General features: G+C 38.6%; 1 protein-coding gene across 2 annotated transcripts in view; it reads right to left on the reverse strand.

The window, feature by feature from the left end:
- Positions 1 to 420: 420 nt before the first annotated feature.
- ZNF81 (zinc finger protein 81) overlaps positions 421 to 20,604 on the reverse strand; it is a 66,410-nt gene continuing 46,226 nt past the window's right edge. For both annotated transcript variants that reach the window (XM_054695752.1, XM_037512455.2), the window contains exon 5: positions 421 to 9,710. In XM_054695752.1, coding sequence (XP_054551727.1) covers positions 8,008 to 9,710 — 1,703 coding nt within the window. In that variant the 3' untranslated portion in view covers positions 421 to 8,007. The remainder of the gene's footprint in view (positions 9,711 to 20,604) is intronic.

Raw genomic sequence — 20,604 nt, forward strand, 5'->3', positions numbered from 1 at the left:
CAAAATCAACAGGCAACTGTAAACCAGAGACATTCTGGGGGTGGGGGGGAGTAGGATCAAAACAAGGGTGGGAAGAGCACAAGGGACCATGGTGATAGCTCACAGGTGAATGGGTGGTAGGAATTTCATGGGGACTATAACCAAGATGAAAATGCATACATTGTACAAAAGTGAAAAATGATGTAAAAATATATAAAATAAATAAATAAAACCACAGTGAAATACAACTTCACTCCCACTAAAATGAAAAGGAATAATCATACCCATGAGGACAGAGATAGGAAGCAAATGGAACATTTATATACTTCTGGTGGGAATGTAATGGTATACCATTTTGGAAAACAGGCAGTTAAAAACTCACATTTACCTACTGAATAGTTACTCAAGAGAAATAAAAGCTATGCCACACACAAAGACCTGTACACAAATGCTCACATTGTTTTATTTTTCATATCCATAAACAAGAAACAACACATATTTCTACCAATTCATTCTACATGAATGAATAAATTTGGTGTATCTATACAATGAAATACCGCTTAGCAATAAAAATAAATGGATATAGATACATGTAACAACACAAATGAATCACAAAAATACTTATGCTGAAAGAAAGCAGCCAATTAAAACAAGAGCTCTAACTTCAAGCATAAAAAAGAATTACATGGGACCTCCCTGGTGGTGCAAGGGGTTAAGGCGCAACCTATGAAGCTTTCCGCAGCCTCTGCAGCATGAGTTTGATCCCCGGCCCTGCCAGGGAGCTACCCACATGGCGCAGCAGACCTCTTCTGACTCGCCCACTGCTCCCCTCAGCAGTGTACTTCGGTCAATCTGCCTGTTCTGTTCCCCACTCTGTCTCTGGTGAATCCTCTCACCCCCCCAGACCTCTGGCCTGTGCCCCAGCTTTTGTATGCATAAATAAATAAATCTTTTTAAAAAAGAATTACAAGGAAGGCACAAGAAATAAGAGCAGATTAGTCTAAGATTTCTCAATGGAAGGACTCGATTTTAGAAGAGCAAAGTTTACCAATTTCTCAGGAAAAGAAAATGTAATGTAACAATTAGGGTTCAAGCCAGGAAGTATATTCACTATGGGTATTATAGAAAAAGGAACTTTTTATATTCATTAGACCATGTACAATTATCGGAGGAGCCAGGGAAGTGAAGACATGGAAAGACTTGACAGACTGCAGAAGTCACTAGACTATCCCCTTTGATATACTGGCATGGGGACAAAAGTCATTCTCCCAGAAACCTGAGTAGCCAGTCACACCCAGCTGCTGAGGTGAGACTAGGCCAGGGGAGCTGATGGAGAGTCTAGAAGAGCTGTTGCCTTGTGAGCCTGCAGCTTAGCCTCAGGTGGTCACTGAGCAGCTGGGCAGGGAGATGCAAAAAAGGGCTGAATAAAGCATGGAGGAGAGGGAGGAAGAACCGCAACCTCCGGGTGCCTGTGTCCGCCCTTCATCGTATCTAGTCTTAAACCTTTAGCGTCACGGTTGCACCTTTACTTTGACCCTCAAATCTCATGCAATTTCTACTTTTGGTCACCTGTAACCCGGAGTCAAACAGGACTCTTGAAAATGTATTTCTCAGTATAATCCATACAATAGCGCAAGAGAGCCCGATGAGCTATTATACTTACTATTGGAAAAGTTTTGTGGTGAAGTAACATTATCTGAGTTCAGAAATTCCTTCAGATTTACACTCACCAGAGTCACCAATGACCTCCTCACAAAATTCAAGACCGATTTTCCCATCCTCATATGAACTGACTTCTAGAAGGAGTCTATTTCCCAGGAGTTTCCTCTTTGGGAAATTGGAAGCTCTGTCTTCTATGAGCCCCTTGCTTACTTGGTATGTTTTTACCTCTCTGGCTTCTCCATCCCACTGTTCTCTATAGATAAAATCTTCTTAACTTGGTCCTCAAATGTTGATATATCAAGCCTTGACCCTGGACTTGCTTTTCCAGTTACTTCATTCCTTTATTTTAGGCAGTTGGATGAAACTAAGATATCAAAGACAAGCTCTCAAATTCCACCCCAGCACAGGGGGACCTTGGAATGCTCAGGAAGTGGGGGTGTATCTAATATTCATCAAGAACTTCTCTTTATGCATAATTCTGAGTGCTTACATGGAAATATGCATAGATTTCCTTCATATCTGCAAAGAGATAGGTTGAAATCCTAAGCCTCAGTACCTCAGAATGGGAACTTATTTGGAAATAGTCTTTGCAGACATAACCAAGTTAAAATGGGCCACTTGGGTGTGCCTAATCCAATGTGACTAGTGTCCTTATAAAAAGGGGCATTTTGGATACAGATAAACATGCAGCGGGAATACAATGTGAAGACACAAGCGAGAAAAAAAAATCCTGTGACTGGAGTAACGCCTCTATCTACAAGGCAAGGAATCCCTGAGGCTACCAGAAACTAGGAGAGGAATGGAATAGTTTCCTTTCTAGTGCCTTCAGAGGGCATGTGGCCCTGCTCACGATTTGACCTCAGACCTCTTGCCTCCAGAAGGGTGAGCCAATATATTTCTGTTGCTTTAAGCCACTCATTTACTCAGCCCCAGGCAGCTCATACATTTTTCATGCCAAATCTATGAGCTAGGCCCTAGTGTGTTCACAGCTGAAGAAACTGGGTCAGAGGTTAACTAACCTACCCAAGGTTACATGGCTAGTGACTGACAGAACCAGGATTTACACCCCAACACACTGGTTCTTGAAAATATCTACTTAATCATTATGCACATTGTTTTGTAATATTTTTAACAGCATTGCTCCCAATGACAAAAACCTTGAGGGGTACGTGAATAAATTTTAATATGCAAATGGCTAACTAAATTATTGTCTATCCATCCTAGGCACTATCATGCAGTTATTCAAGTTATTGTTGAGTAATAAAGCAAGATGCAGAGATGGTTGTATGACATGATCCCATACTTGGATATTAAAGAAGAAAATTCTATGGAGCTTCTATATGATTACAAGCATTGTAATATATGCATGCCTATATATACTTATAAGCACAGAGTAAAGCGTGAAAGTGTTCATAATAGTTGATCAGTACAGTTGCCCTCTGTATCTGCAGATTTTGAAACGACAGATTCAACCAACTGCTGATTGAAAACAAATACTGTGTCGTTAGGCCTGTGATGGTTATATCTTTGAACATGCACAAGCTTTTTTCTTGTTATTCCCTAAACACAGTACAACAACTATTTACATAGAATTTACATTGTATTAGGTATTATAATCTAGAGGTAATTTACAGTACATGGGAGGATGTGTGTAAGTTATACACAAATATTATACCACTTTATATAAGGGACTTGTGTGTCACAGATTTTGTTATCTATGGTCATCCTGGAACCAATGACCCTGAAGGGCAACTCTATTGGTTACCTGTTGGGGATGAATAGTAGAGGAGTAAATTCAGTGAATAAATGTGTTAGTTAATTCTTTCTGGGTAACACGGCACCCAAATTTTAGAGGAATAAATCAATAAACATTTTTTAAATCCATAATTGAGTTGTCTGGGTGAATGCAACCAATGGGAGAGCTGTTCTAGTTGGGGCTGGTGTATTGCTAAATACTGCTGGCCACGGTTGGCTTGACCAGGGTTGGATGACTACGATGGCTTCATTCACATCTGACAGTTGAAAATCTGGTGGGTCTAGGGTATGCTTCAACTGGGATGATTCTGCTTCATCATTGTTCCATGTAGTCTCTTATCATATGTTAGCACAACACAGGATTTTTTTACACATTAGGATACACGTTAGGATTTTTTACACAGCAGGAGCAGAAAGAATGGGTAAAGCACTTCTCAAGTCTCTGCTCCTGTCATATTTGCTAACGTCCCATCAGTTAAAGAAAGAGCCAAATCCCGTTTCAAGGGTTGGAGAAATGGACTCTACTTCTTGATTAGTGAAGTGGCAAAGTCACATTGAAAGTGGGCATATATTCTGATGGCAGCAGCCAAAGGAGACCATCCAAACTTTTGGCTTCTGTCTAGGTGTAGATATCTGGAAAGAACATAGCTCTTATTCTTATAACAAGAAAAAATCTGGGTAATCTACAAAATCATAAACATTTTTTGAACCCATCAGAGATCGCAGGGCAACCAACTAGTTTGATACATGCGGCAAGTGCCTCAAAGGAGATAGGAAGCTAGCACTGGGTCACCTCTGGCAGAGCGGGAAGATGGGCTCACCATACCAGCAGTAAGAATTCAGCAAGAATTTTTAATGAACTTCTAAAGGCTGACTATGTGATATTGTGAGACTATAGAGCCCCCAAGAGATAGAGACCTCAGAGTAGTTGGTTCCCACTTGCAGGCTCTTCTCTAAATACCTTGAGAGACAGGGTGCTCACAAGAAACACTGGGAGAAAGTCAGGAAACTGAAGGAAGCCTCTCTTAAAGGTATAGGTCTGAAGGGGGCAGGTGAGTGGGACCCTACCCCCTCACAGAACAAAAGCCTCAAACTACTAGGGGAAATGTGGCAAAGGCTACTGAGCCCGCTTCCCCCACCCTGCCCCAACACAGGTAAAGATTCACTGTGGCTAAAGGAAGGGAAAAGGAAAAAATCTTCTATTCATGGGGGAAGGACAGGAAACTGTCATGGACCCAGACCATTAAGAGCCTTCTGCCAGTGTGGGAGAGACAAGAGCACTGTAAAAGCCTCCCTCTCAGCACCCAGGGATATAGGATCTCCCTAAAACCTAAAACTCCTGCCTCCACTCATCAGGTCACTAAGACCCAGTCACAGCAGTCTACTACTATGGAAAGAGTCCTCCCTGGGAGGCAGGCACCCAGGAAAGGCCTAGAGGCAAGGGCGATATGCAGGAACAGTGAGACAAATTCTCTGCAAACCAGAACAATTACTAGAGAAATTTGAAGTGTAGTGGACACGGAGGGTAACCATAGCAACAACAAAGCCCAAACTCAGTCCAAATCCTAACTAGATAGACTCAGTGCCCCACATCAGTGACCTATCAGATCAGCCACGTCTATTTCCAGGAATATTTACCTCAGTTTCTCCTGTCCTACATACAAAATCTGATATTCTGCCAAAAATTAGATGTAAACAGCAAGAGAAAACAATCCATTGTCAAGAGACAACGCAATCAACAGACCCAGATTCAGCTGACCTAGATGTTGTTAACTATCATACAGGGAACTTAAAATAACACTGATTCATTCAAAGGGTGCAGTGGAAAATGTGAACAATAGGCTTGAAACAATGGGGGGAATTTCAGGAGAAAAATGAAAACCGGAAGGGTCAAGTGTAAATACCAAAAATAAAAAATAATCTGAAGTGAAGAATGCCTCCAACAGGTGCAAAGGTAGACCTAACAGAGCCAGGGTGGGGCGTAAGGATCAGTGAACTTGAGGTTGGGTTTGAAATACAAATAGAAATAAAGATTGAAAAGGGATGGGAGAAATATGTAACATTTCTCTATGCAATATAATCAATTTTCTGATCATAAATTATTTACGTAACCACATCATGCAAATATGTTCACCCCCATTATAAGACCTACAAATGTCTCATCCCAAATTATGTCAACAAGTTTAAATCCAGAACCTCAAGTCTTCTGTATCAGGTTCAGACATGGCTGATGTTCCTTGGGTACAGTTTCAGAGTTTCTTGATCCAGAGAACTGTGAGCTAAGTGACAAGTTACATGACACCCCCACCACAACACACACACACACACAGACACACAGACACACAGACACACACACACACACACTGGGGAGAGAAGACAAAATAACTGTAATACCCCCATTGAAAAGCAGGAGGAAGAAGACACACATATAAGTCACTGTTCCGTAACAATTTTGAAATCCCATAGAACAAATGCTGTCAGCTCTCCCTGCTCCTAGGGCAGATAATATATAATAGGTCACAGTTCTACCTGGAAATGGCTCCACAATCCATTTTAATGACTAGTTGTTCTTGGTCTTCTTTCTGAGACGTCCTTCTTTTCCCATAAGAAATGGCCAGTGTTTGCAGCTGAGAAACTTTCTCAACTTGCTTTCTGTTCACAGAAGTTAGAAAGGAGAGTTTAGAGGCCATTTTTCATTTTCAATTATTTCAGCCCTTTTAAGTCCAACGTGCAGGTAATTTTTTTCACTAGTAAAAACTGTTAAAAACTTTACAGGTTTTGTATGAATCTGGTTTGTATCTACTCCAAGCCACAAACGCCACATTGACAATTCTTTATAAGACAGGTCACTCTCTACTTTGAGCAGTGTCAGGCTACTGGGATAATGTCAAAAAGTTTCTAGAAGCCACTTAGCTTTTCCCAAGCAACAACTTAAATATTTCAGGCATTTTAACAAAGGGTCCTATAGCCCCACAGTGATTTGATCTTTACTCCAGAGGCCATTTTTCACTTTGAAAATATTTCTGATTGCTGGAAAGACTGGAAATGTGAAACATTTATTTTCCACCCTATCAAATCCCGGCATTTTTGTTCTTTTGAATTCAGCTTGCAAATGGCACAGGTTTGACTTTCGTTTATGTTTCATTTTCTGTACCTTATCACATGCATCTAAAAGCAGCAAAACGGCACATCTAACATTCCTCTGGAATTCCCCTTAGCCTGTTCCATAAGTTCACTTAGTACATTATCTTCCCACAGATCACGGTGACTGTCTTGCTATTTTCTTCCTCACAAAATAACCTGGGTTGCCATCTTTTCCAGCTGTTCTTAAGAGTAATCCTCTGTTTTTCCAGTCTCCACCTACTGTCCAGGCCCAATGCCAATGCCACCATTTATGTTTTGATACAACACCCCCCACATGCATACATTTTAAGGTATTACTCAGCAAATTTAGTAGCTTAAAACAATAATCATTTTATTTATCTCACATTTCTCCAAGTTGGTTGGGATAACTGGTGTGATTCTTCTGGGCTGGGCTGGCTTAGCCAGTGCTGGGGGTCAAGGAAGGCCTCATTCCTAAGTGCAATTGGTTTAAGGGGCCTCAGCCAGGTTGCCTCATCTTTGCTCCATATGGTTTTTCATCCCATAGTTGGGTAATGTGAGTTTCTTTACATGAAGGTCTCATAATTCCAAAGAGCAGCAGGAGAGGGTAAACTTCAAGGCAGGCTTTTCACACTTCTCCAGACTCGTTTGGAATCTCTTGGCTAAGGTACACTGGCCTAACTCAGAGTCAAAGAGGACAGAAAGACTCTACCTCTTAGTAAGAGAAACAACCAAATAACATTTCAAGAGGGTGATCAGAAAATGATGGCAGGAATCTATGGCTATTTTGTACTGTACCACAAGGTAAGCAGATAAAAATACCATGTCATGGAAACCACTATGAGTGATAGGATTATATTTATGTGTTCATGTGAAATTATATCAGCAGGTGTACATATATATATAACCATAATGACTTCAAAACTGTGAATTCGCGTGAGAGGAGTATTCAGCAGGAAAATTTGATACACAATTATATTGAATTCAAAAAAAGAAGTTCAATTCAGTTATTCCTATTACTGTGCAGTATGTTCTGCCCAAACACACTGCCTTACAGAACTGAGAGCAGGTCTACAAACAAATATACTATCTTGTTCCACTTTTCATTTTGTCATCACTTTAAATTGCTTAATATAACACATTAAACAGGACCATCATTTACATAATCTTGCACCCTTCATCTTATAAAGAATTTGGTGACCATTTGCCTTATAATACTTTCTATAGGAAGGCTTTTCCTAATGCCATCAAATTGACAGCATTTCTCCCAGTATGAATTCTATTATAATTTATGAGGCCAAGCAAACATGGGGATTCCTTCTCATGCAATGCTTTCTTAGAGGGTCTCTTCCAAATAATTTTTTCATCTCAGGTGAGGTAGCCTGATAAATCCTTTTTCTTAAACAGTGTATTCATACAGAACCTGCCTTGGATGGATTTATAATATACACTTAGACCTGACTTCTGTGATAAGGCTTTCTTATTTTCAAGAAACAGGATATGTTTCTTTCATGTATGAATATTGCGATGCATACTAAGAACTGATTTCTGAGTGAAGCCCTTTCCACAGTCGCTGCATTTATAGGGTTTGTCTCCAGTGTGAATCGTCTGGTGTTTATTGAAATTTGATCTATCAGTGAAGGCTTTCCCACATTCTGCACATATATATGGTTTCTCTCCTGTGTGAATTCGCTGATGCACTTTGAGATGTGGTTTCTTGGAGAAGGATTTCTCACAGTCAGGACATTTATAAGGCTTCTCTGTAGTATGAATTCTCTGATGTGTAATTAACTCTGACTTCTGGATGAAGGCCCTCCCACACTCAGCACAGACATAGGGTTTCTCTCCAGTGTGAATTGTCTGGTGTTTATTGAAATTTGACCTGTCAGTAAAGGCCTTCCCACATTCAGCACATATATAAGACTTCTCTCCAGTATGGGATTTCTGGTGAGTATTGAGATTTGACCTGTTGGTGAAGGCCTTTCCACATTCAGTGCATATATAGGGTTTCTCTCCTGTGTGAATTCGCTTATGCATCTGGAGTTGTGACTTAGAAGGGAAAGACTTTCCACAGTCACTGCATTCATAAGGTTTCTCTCCAGTATGTATCCTCTGATGCGCAATCAGGTGTGCCTTCTGTATGAAGGCCTGCCCACACTCAGTACATATGTAGGCTCTCTCTCCCGTATGAATTCTCTGATGCATCCTAAGTGTTGATTTTTGGGTAAAGGCTTTCCCACACTCATTGCATTTGTGGTGTCTCTCTCCAGTATGGATTTTCTGATGGATGTTGAGGGCTGAGTTCAGGGAGAAGCCTTTCCCACATTCACTGCATTCATAGAGTTTCTCTCCTGTATGAGTTGTCTGATGCCTAAGCAGAGATGCCACTTGGAAAAATGATTTGCCACATTCACTGCACTTATAGGGTTTTTCTCTAGTATGAGTTTTCTCATGCACAATTAATTCTGAATTCTGGATAAATGCCTTTCCACATTCAGTACATACATATAATTTTTCATCTCTGTGAACTCTCAGATATATACTGAGTAGTGGCTTCTGTGTAAAAACATTTACACATTTGCTAAGTTCATGAGGTTTTTCCATAGTATGAGTTCTCTGAGGTGCAAAGAGGTGTGGCTTCTGGGTAAAGATTTTCTCAAATTCAGCACATGTATTTGCTTTTTCCTCAACAGGAAATTGCAGATTGTGACTGAGTGCTTGTTTGAGGCTGAGAACTTTTCCACACTGGTTACCTTCACAGAATTTTACTCCTGTGTATGTATTTTCATGGTTACCATAAGAAGAGCTCTGGGTGAAAACTTGTCCTTGCCCAATTATTTTATCAAAGTTATCTGCTGCACCATTTTTACTACGAATATGTAAGTCTAAATTAAAACTCTTTCCAAATGAGTTATGTTTATGGGGTCTTTTCTGTGAAGGAATGGGGTTTGAGCTTTGATGAACATATTTTCCACTGTCTTTATATTCATAATTCCACTCTGTATTCAATATTCTCTTATTAATTAAAGAAGTATGACTCAGATGTTTGTTCTGTTGTTCCTGATATTTTTTCATCTGTTTAGCATCTTGCCACAGTTCTTCCAAAATAGAATACAAGGAGTCATCTCTTGTATTTTCAGCCTCCATTTCACTAGGAAATGTAGCTATTCCAGAAATTCTTCTAGGTGATGTTTTAATCCCAAACTTCCCATCTAAAAAGAGAAAGAAAAGTAAAAGTGACACAAAGAATAGATAAAAGATTAAAAGGTACACATAAGCTAATCCAAATTAAATATAGGGCAATCAATAAACCTGATGATAATGATGACAGGAAATACATGTATAAATAGCACTTACAATGTGCCAATCTCTTGTGTGACAATTATGATGTTCCAGGCACTGTTCTAAGAAATAGATAGATAGATAGATATATGAACTCATTTAATCCTTTCAAAAGTCCAATGAAGTATCTTTTACTATTATCCATATATTACAGATAAAGAAAGAGAAGTTCAGAATGGTTATATAATTTGCCCTAAACCATGGTTATTAAATGTTTGAGAATGGAGTTCAATACAAGCAGTCCAGCTCTAGTTTATTCAGAGGCTTGGCTATTAAGTGGGGTGTACTGAAGACTAAAAACACAAGGGCTTTAAGGGAAACATCCATAGAACGTATAAAACAGGAGAGAGGACAAGCCACCTGTGGTAGACTGAAAGCTGTCCACTAGAATGTGTCACCACTCTTTTGCATTAATAGAGTAGCAGCCAGGTATATGACTACCCAGTCATCTAACATTTTTTAACCTCCTTAGAAGACCGGTGTGGCCACATGATGGCTCTCATAGACAAAATGTACGAGAAAATGATGGGTATAACTTTCACACTAGAGCACTGAGACAGTGGGAATGTTTTCTTTACACCTTCTTCTGCCTTTAAAAGGGCAGGTAGAACCCTCTCAAACCTAGATTTGGCAGCAATGCAGATTTAAACATGAAGAGGCCACACACATAAAAAAAAAAAACCCTAAGAGGTGGTAGAGTAATGAATTGGAAGGAAATACATTCCTGAATAAATATGAGCAACAGGGCTTTCCAATGGTCTGTGATATCAGAAATGTTACATGAGCGCCACGAAATTGTTTAGTATTAAAGTCACTGTATCTTGTATTTATTACCGCACATTGGCTTTAACATAGTTAAAAACATTATTCTTGCCCATTGTGAGAATCATAATTCCATTACTAGTCCAGTTATGAGATATGAGATTCTTGATAAATATTTTAAAATGGAAAAAACAGACATAATCTTTTCAGCAATAGATTTTATACACTGTGAATACTCATTATGAGCATCAATCTAGTTCTCTGATAGTTAGCTTGATACTGTACTCCAGAAACATGCCCCATCTAAAATCTCATCCTTTTATTCTTTTTTAAAAGATTATTTATGCACACAAGAACTGGGGTAGAGGCCAGAGGTGCAGGGGGGAGGAGTGAGAGGATTCACCAGAGACAGAGTGGAGAGCAAAACAGACAGACTGACTGAAATGCACTGCTGAGGGGAGCAGGGGGTGAGACAGGAGGGGCCTGCTGTGCCATGTGGGTAACTCCCTGGCCAGCCAGGGATCAAACTCATGCTGCAGTGGCTGTGGATAGCTTCATAATGCTGAGACTTAACCTCTTGCGCCACCAGGGAGGCCCTCATCCTTTTATTCTTAAGTAGCATTTTGTTCTTACACATTTGGCTTTAATTTATTCTGGAGATATTAAGCGTTGGATTCCTAGGCATGCTTTTAAGAGTGGTTCCACTGTTTACTTTATTTAACCCATATAACTTATGAAACTTATAAAGCATATCAGAAAATATCTAGGTCACCTGTACAAATATTCAGTGTAAAAAATCTGCTCCTAGAGCTTCTGCACAGCAAAAGAGACAATAGCAAAAACAAAGAGAAACCCCACCAACTAGGAGAACATTTCTGTGCACAACACTAATGATAAAGGACTGATCACAAAAATCTGCAAAGAGCTGATGAGACTCAGCAACAACAAAGAAAATAATCCAGTCAAAAAATGGGCAGAAGAGCTAAAAAGAAACTTCTCTGAAGAGGAAATGCAAATGGCCAACAGGCATATGAAAAAATGTTCAACATCACTTGTCATCAGGGAAATGCAAATCAAAACTACCATGAGATACCATCTTACACCAGTGAGAATGGCACATATTAAAAAAACTAGCAACAACAAATGTTGGCGAGGGTGTGGAGAAAAAGGAACTCTTCTGCACTGTTGGTGGGAGTGCAAACTGGTCCAACCACTATGGAGAGCTGTGTGGAGATTTCTGGACCTACTAAACATAGAGCTTCCATATGACCCAGCAATTCCACTCCTAGGTATTTACCCAAAGGACACAGAAACATCAATTCCAAAGAACACCTGCACCCCTATGTTTATAGCAGCACTGTTTACAATAGCTAAGCTTTGGAAACAACCCAAATGCCCAAAAATAGATGACTGGATCAAGAAGATGTGGTACATATATACCATGGAATATTACTCAGCATTCAAAAAAGATAAACACATGCAATTTGCAGCAACATGGATGGCGCTGGAAGGATCATGCTCAGCGAAATAAGCCAAAAAGAAAAAGAAAAATACCGGATGGTCTCACTCATAGCAGGAATCTAGAAAACTTAAATAAGGGACCAGGAAAATGAATAACTGTAAGAAAGTGAAAATCAAAATCAACAAAAAACTATGAACCAGAGACACTTTTAGGGGGGCGGGGGTGGGAGGGGAGGGATTGGGGTCAGAATGGGGGATTGCAATTGTATGGGAATATAACAATAAAATTTATTAAAAAAAAAAATAAAAATAAAATTAAACATGAATGAAAAAAAAAAAATTAGCAACAACAAATGTTGGCAAGGATGTGGAGAAAAAGGAACTCTTCTGCACTGTTGGTGGGAGTGCAAACTGGTCCAACCACTATGGAGAGCTGTGTGGAGATTTCTTGACCTACTAAACATAGAGCTTCCATATGATCCAGCAATTCCACTCCTAGGTATTTACCCAAAGGACACAGAAACATCAATTCCAAAGAGCACCTGCACCCCTATGTTTATAGCAGCACTGTTTACAATAGCTAAGCTTTGGAAACAACCCAAATTGCCCAAAAATAGATGACTGGATCAAGAAGATGTGGTACATATACACCATGAATATACTCAGCATTCAAAAAAAGATAAACACATGCAATTTGCAGCAACATGGATGGCGCTGGAAGGGATCATGCTCAGCAAAATAAGCCAGAAAGAAAAAGAAAAATACCGGATGGTCTCACTCATAGCAGGAATCTAGAAAACTTAAATAAGGGACCAGGAAAATGAATAACTATAAGAAAATAAAAATCAAAATCAACAAAAAACTATGAACCAGAGACACTCTATGGGGAGTAGGGGGCGGGGAGGGGAAGGATTGGGGTCAAAATAAGGGGGTTGCAATTGTATGGGGAATATAAAAATAAAATTTATTTTAAAAAAAGTAAAAATCATTCTTCCTCAAAAAAAAAAAAATCTTCTCCTAGAAATCACAACAGACTCAGTAGAAATCAAAATAATAATCAGAGATTACTATGAATACTTATATGCAAACAAATTCAACAACTCAAAGGATGGACAAATTCCTAGAATGGTATAATCATCGAAAGCTAGACAAAGAAGAAATAGAATAGAACACCTAAACAGACCAATTACAAGCAGCAAATTGAGGCAGTAATCAAAGCACTCCCCAAAAACAAAAGTCCAGGTCCAGATGGCTTCACAAATGAATTCCACCAAACATTCAGCAGTGTATTAGTGCCTGTCCTACACAAACTCTTTCAAAAAATGGAAAAAGAGGAATACTACCAAATATATTCTATGAAGCCAACATTACACTAATACAACAACCAAACAAAGAGAGCACAAAAAAAAAAAAAAAAAGAAAGAAAAGGGCCTCCCCGGTGGCGCAGCGGTTGAGCGCTGGGTTGCGAAGCTGCCCGCGGCCTCTGTGGCGCCGGTTCGATCCTCGGCTGCTCCCTGGCCACCGGAGGAGGGTCCCACATGGCGCGCAGACCTCTCCTGCCGCCCACTGCTCCCCTCAGCAGTGTACTTCGGCCCTTCTGCCTGCTCTGCTCCCCGCTCTGGCTCTGGTGAATTCTCTCACCCTCCCGCGCTTCTGACTGTACCCAGTGCATATATAAACAAAACAAACAAACAAATAAAAAAAAAAAAAACATGCCTCTATAAAAAAAAAAAATCTAAAAAAAAAAAAAAAAGAAAAGAAAAGAAAATTACGGGCCAATCTCCCTAATGAACACTGATGCAAAAATCCTCAACAAAATCCTTGCCAACAGAATCCAGCAATGCATCAAAGGGATAATACACCACGATCAAGTGGGATTCATCCCGGGGCACAAGGATGGTTCAACATATGAAAATCAATCAGTGTAATCCAACAATCAACAACAACAACAACAACAAAAAAAACCCATACGATAATATCAATAGATGCTGAGAAAGCATTCAACAAAGCCCGACATCCATTTATGATGAAAGCCCTTGAAATTCTCGGGATACAAGGAACATACCTTATCATGATAAAAGCCATCTACGACAAACCCACCGCCAATATTATTCTCAATGGCAAAAAGCTGAAGGACTTTCCTTTAAGATCAGGAACAAGACAAGGATGTCTTCTCTCACCACTGCTCTTCAATATAATACTGATATAATACTGGAGGTCCTAGCCAGGGCAATAAGACAAGAGAAAGACATGCAAGGAATCCAGATAGGGAAAGAAGAAGTAAAACTATCACTATTTCAGACGATACGGTAATATACATAGAGAACCCTAAAAACTCCACAGAAAAACTACTCAAAATAATCAACCAGTTCAATAAAGTAGCAGGATACAAAATCAACACACAAAAATCAGTAGCCATCCTATACATAAACAATAAATCTGAAGAAGAAGAAATCAAGAAAACCATCCCTTTTATAATTGAAACAAAAAAAATCAAATACTTGGGAATAAACCTAACAAAAGAGGTAAAGACCTATACAAAGAATATTATAAAACACTGTTAAAAGAAATTGAAGAAGACACAAAGAAATGGAAAGACATCCCCTGCTCATGGATTGGAAGAATTAACATTATTAAAATGTCCATCCTCCCAAAAGCAATATACAGATTCAATGCTATTCCAATAAAAATGTCAATGACATTCTTCGAAGAAATAAAACAAATACTGATGAAATTCATATGGAACCACAAAAAACCACGAATAGCCAAAGCTCTACTGATGAAAACAAAGGAGAAAGGAGGTATCACACTTCCAAACTTGAAGCTATACTACAAAGCCATAATAATTAAAACAGTTTGGTATTGGAACCAAAACAGACACACAGACCAATGGAATCAAATAGAGAGCCCAGAAATAAAGCCACACTTATATGAACAACTAATCTTTGACAAAGGAGCAAAGACCATGCAATGGAACATGGACAGTTTGTTCAATAAATGATGCTGGAAAAACTGGACCTCCACATGCAAAAAAAATTAAACTAGACCACTACCTCTCGCCGTGCACAAAAATCAACTCAAAATGGATAAAAGAGCTGGACATAAGACCTGAAACATTAAAATATATAGAAGAAAATATAGGTAAAACACTATAAGACATACATCTCAGAAACATTTTTAAAGACTCATCACCCAAAGCAGTGATAGTGAAGGCAAAGATAAACACCTGTGATTACATCAAACTGAAAAGCTTCTGTACAGCAAAAGAGACATTAACCAAAACAAACAGACACCCCACTGATTGGGAAAAAATTCTTTGCACTCCAGTCAACTGATAAGGGACTGATCACAAAGATATATAAAGAACTCACATGGCTCAACAAAAACAAAATAAACAATCCAGTCAATAAATGGACAGAAGAACTTAAAAGATAGTTCTCCAAAGAGGAAATGGAAATAGCCAACAGGCATATGAAAAAATGTTCAACATCCCTTATAATCAGGGAAATGAAAATCAAAACCACACTGAGATACCACCTCATACCAGTAAGAATGGCACATATCAAAAAAACTAGCAACAACAAATGTTGGTGAGGATGTGGTGAAAAAGGAACTCTTCTACACTGCTGGTGGGAGTGCAAACTTGTCCAACCACTGTGGAAAGCTGTCTGGAGGTTCCTCAGTCTACTAAAAATGGAGCTACCATGCGATCTGGCAATTCCACTACTAGGGATCTACCCAAAGGACACAAAAACTGTGATTCAAAAGAGCACCTGTACCCCTATGTTTACTGCAGCCCTATTTACAATAGGTAAAATCTGGAAACAACCCAAATGCCCAAAAATAGATGACTGGATCAAGAAGATGTGGTATATATACACAATGGAATATTATTCAGCAATCAAAAAGATAAACTAATGCCATTCACAGCAATGTAGATGGAGCTAGAAGGAATGATGCTCAGTGAAATAAGCCAGAAGGAAAAAGACAAATATCGGATGGTTTCACTTATAGCAGGAATATAGGGGAACCAAATAAGACATCAGTGTAAAAAAATAATAACAGTACAAAACACAACAAAGCAAAAACAGACAATTATAAATCAGAGACATCCTGCAGTGGGGGAGGAGGGAGAGGGATCAGAAGGAGGGAGGGAGGAGCACAGGGGACTGAGGTGATGGTGCACAGGGGCATTAGTGAAGGAAACTCTATGGGGACTACACCTTAGAGGGTGGGGGGAAGCAAATATTGTTTAAAAATGAACAATGATGTAAAAAAATTAAAAATAATAAAAATAATCTGCTCCTACAGTAAAAAGCTTCTCATACCTTTCCTGAGCCTGCAAATTCAATGAAAATTATATAAATGAAGTCATCAGTCTAGAAAAGAGCTGTGCATGCAAGCTTAAAAGTTCTAGTTTATTTTCAAATCAAATGACATGCTTGTGTTCTCTTCCCCGTTTAGCCTGCTTAACATTTTCTATTGTGCCTTTTTAGAAGGTATGTGTGCTTCATTGCATGATTTTAAGTCTTTTGTTTTGAAAATTAATCAGCTCATATTGTTAGTGAGACTTTTTCCTGAATGTCAAAAGCAGACACCTTCTGTGCTATTCACTTTGCTAACTATTACAATAGATTTCTATTAAAACAGAAACAATCTGCAGGCAGTATACTTTTTAATATTTGATGCTACTCTCTTTACTTTCCAATTATAATTTGTTACATTGACTTCGCCTCAGCAGAATTTTTAAAAATATTTCTGGAATAGAGTAAAATACTCTTATATTACTATCCCCCACCAATTCAACTATTTAATATTTGTAAATATTTTCTTCATCCTTACTATACAAATAATGAAAATAAAATACAGCCTTTATTTTCATAAACTTTCAAAACTACTAGGGGCAAGGGCATATGAGGGGTGGGGAACCAGAGATGGAGAAGGGCAATACATTTTTAGGTAAGGGCAATTTTATGGAATAGAAGATAAGCTGAATGCAAAATCAAAGTGTCTGTTATCTGGATAGGCAGTACACAAAATAATAAAGAGCTTAGATGCAAAGACGAACTTCTTATACGATAGACAGTAAATACAAGGTGAACAGTTGAGGAAATCATGAATTAAGGAAACTGCACAGACATGACTTTAACTGCAAATACATGTGATATTGTAGATGGCACCAAGAGAACTATCTGTCATGTGTAATACAAATGCAGCAACTTTAAGTTTACTTTATAAGGCTAATGACAAGGATAGCAGTGTCTGAGGTAACAGAATCTATTGGTAGCATTTAAGATGAACTAGAAACAAGAGAAGAATCCACAAAACCCATCAGGAACAGAAAAATCCAAGCATAAGAAACTACAGACCTGTTATGAGATACTGCTGCTAGAAAATAAGATGGGCGAATATCTAAACAGTCTTCTTTAAAAAAGAAAAAGTAGGAACTGCAGAGTAATTAATAAGAAAGTATAACTAAGGAAGAACCAAGAAACAGCAGAATCTGACAGAATTTGGAATGTGAGGATTGGCAATGATGATGCCAATTCCTCACATACTAAGGATGAACATTGCACAGGAATTGTCCAGTATGCATGTAACTGTAACACTAAAGCCCAATTATAATACAGCAACTAATAGTATCAACATGGAAATCATCAGAATACAAATAAAAAGTTTAAGTGTTACAAATGGAAGATTTCTTTGAATTAATTACAAATATCTAACTATCCAAAGACAGTAAATAGCACCCATTGCCAGGGGCATCTCAACTGGAGAAAGCCTTTACGGAAAAGAAAACGAGCAAATTAGGTGCTCCTCAAGAAGATTAAAAAAAAAAAAAACCTAAATAGTTAAAAAAGATAAAATAAATAATACGAACAAGTAATTCATAGAAGGGGGAACCCAAATGGATAAGAGATATTATTAGGAAGGGGGGGGGGAAGACTCCACCCAGGACCTGGCATAATAGGGAGTTTTACTAAACCTCTCCCTTAAGCACAACTAGGTAAAACTACCTTTTGCTCATAGGAAATTTCGCCAGTTCATCACTGGGGATGGGAGACTGGCCCACAGATACTCTGCATTGAGGTTGGTGGCTCATGTGGGGACAGGCTAGGGAGACAAAAAAGGAGTTGCAGCCATGGTGACAGCCATTCTAGTCAGCTGAACAAGCGAGGGGCCAGACACAGTGTGGCATGCACAGCGGGCATGGTGAATTTTTTTCATCAAGGGGAAAGTTCAGACCTCCATGCACACAGGCACTGGGACAACTGGTTCAGTCACTGAGAATTTGGACACCAGCAGAGCAATTGGCAGAACCCTAACCCCTCTCTGCTGAGAGATGGGAGAGACTGACCTACTGTGCCTCAGAGAGAAATGACAAGGAGATAGCCTTGAAGACAGAGGCTTGAAATTTCCCAACTCATTTTAGGAAGCTAGCATTAACATGATACTATGATGAAAGATGCTAAAAAAACCCCTTAAGATTAATATCTTTCATAAACATAGAAAAAGCTTTACCATATATTAGCTAATGAAATCAGTGGAAATGACCATATTAGCAGGATAAAATGCTCATCTCAATAAATGCAGAAAAAACATTTAGATGATCCAATATCCACTCATGTTAAAGACTCTCATCAAACTAAGAACAAAAAAAAATTGCTGCAAATTAATATACAGCATCTAAGGAAAACCGTAGCAAATACACGTAGTGCTGCAAGACTAAAAGCCTTTGCCTTTGGATTGGAAACAAGAGAAAATAAAAATAAAGGAAAGTAAACTAAAAGGGAAATGATAAAAAGACAATAATAAATGCAGAACATTTAAAGGAATTTACAAAATGACTCACTAGAATTAATAAGGGAATCCAGTGAGGTCTCAATACAAGGTCAATCTACAAGAATCAAAGAGTTCTATTTCTACTAGGGAGAAATGAGCACCTTTAAGAAGTTATTCTAAATACAGTAACTGTTACTCTCTAGAAAAACAAAACAAAAAGCATGTACTGGTGGAATAAACAAAAGCAGGCAGATTCTGGGACAGAATCAGAAGTTAGAGGAAGAAAGAACAGAGATCCAAGTTGCTACCACCTTATGTGAGACCATCTTCAGTATGGTCTAACCTAGTTACTGTCTGCTATGACTAAGCCACAGAGCAGTATAACAGAGTACAGCAGTATCACTAAAACAAAATTGATAGTGTTCAAGATAAGGTCCAAAATTATTCAATTATGTGATGAACCAGAAAAAATATTTTTATGATCACTCTATAGTGTCTTCAGTAGTTAGTTTTTTAGGTATATTTTCCAGAGCTAACAGTTTCTATCTGATAGACAGTATGTTCCAATAGAAACAAGTCATACCAGAACTCTAATTAGTTTTGTATGTTTCCCTTCAATACAGGTTTTCCCTACTATCTGAAAGTAGAACATTCCTATGAAACCTTTCACAAGTCAAAATGGCAAAAAGGGAAGGAGCAATTACCATTAATTTGTATAGAACTTTTTTTTATTTTTTTAAAGATTTTTTTAAATTATTTACACAAGAGCTGGGGTACAGGCCAGAGGTGTGGGAGGGTGAGAGGTTTCACCAGAGACAGAGTGGGGGGCAGAACATGCAGACTGACAGAAATACACTGCTGAGGGGAGCAGCGGGCGAGGCAGGAGAGGTCTGCCGCACCATGTGGATATCTTCCTGGCGGGCCGGGAATCAAACCCGCACTGCAGAGGCTGCAGACAGCGTCACAGCACTGAGCTCAACCCACTGAGCCACGGGGGAGGCCCTGTATAGAACATTTTTTGAGCTTTCCCAAACTCCCAAAATAAATAACCTACCAAATCATAGCAAATAACACATAAAACTTAAAATGACACTAAGATATAGCAAAAGCAAGAATGATGTGATAAATACACAACCTGTATAAAGTTTTTCCTTCCTAGGAAAGGAACTTGGTGGTGCTAAGAGGTTCTCAGGGGACATGTTCCATCTAGAACAGCTTGCTTGAAAATAAACTAGCACTATTTTCATTTTTTGCCTTTTGTCATGAAAGCAAAAATCCTCTTTGGATTTTTTTTACTTAGCAAAACAGGTACTAATGTAAGTCTTCTGTAAAACCAAAGTGGCATAACACATTTTTGAATAGCAAGGGATAACTGTACTGATATTTGTTCTAGCACAATTTGTTGAAAAAACTTTCTTTTCCCCCACCGAACTACATTGAAATCTTTGTGAAAACTCAGTTGACCATACTTGGGTGGGTTTATGTTTGGACTCTATCTTCTACTCCATTTATATATTTGTTTGTTCCTATAACAATATCACACTATCTGGATTACTATAGTTTTATAGTGAATCTTAATACTAGGTAGTGTAAATCTTTTTCTTCTTTCTAAGACCGTGTTAACCATTCCAGATCCTTTGGATATCCATATAAACTTAGAATCTTCTTGTTAGCTTTTACCCCCAAAATTATAAATAACTGAACAAGTAGAACACAATTCAATAAGGCAATAAGAGATTCCAATAATATACAACCTAC

The sequence above is a fragment of the Talpa occidentalis genome, unplaced genomic scaffold (genome assembly GCF_014898055.3).
Source record: "Talpa occidentalis isolate TD23 unplaced genomic scaffold, MPIMG_talOcc4v2.1 talOcc4.15, whole genome shotgun sequence".
NCBI lineage: Eukaryota > Metazoa > Chordata > Mammalia > Eulipotyphla > Talpidae > Talpa > Talpa occidentalis.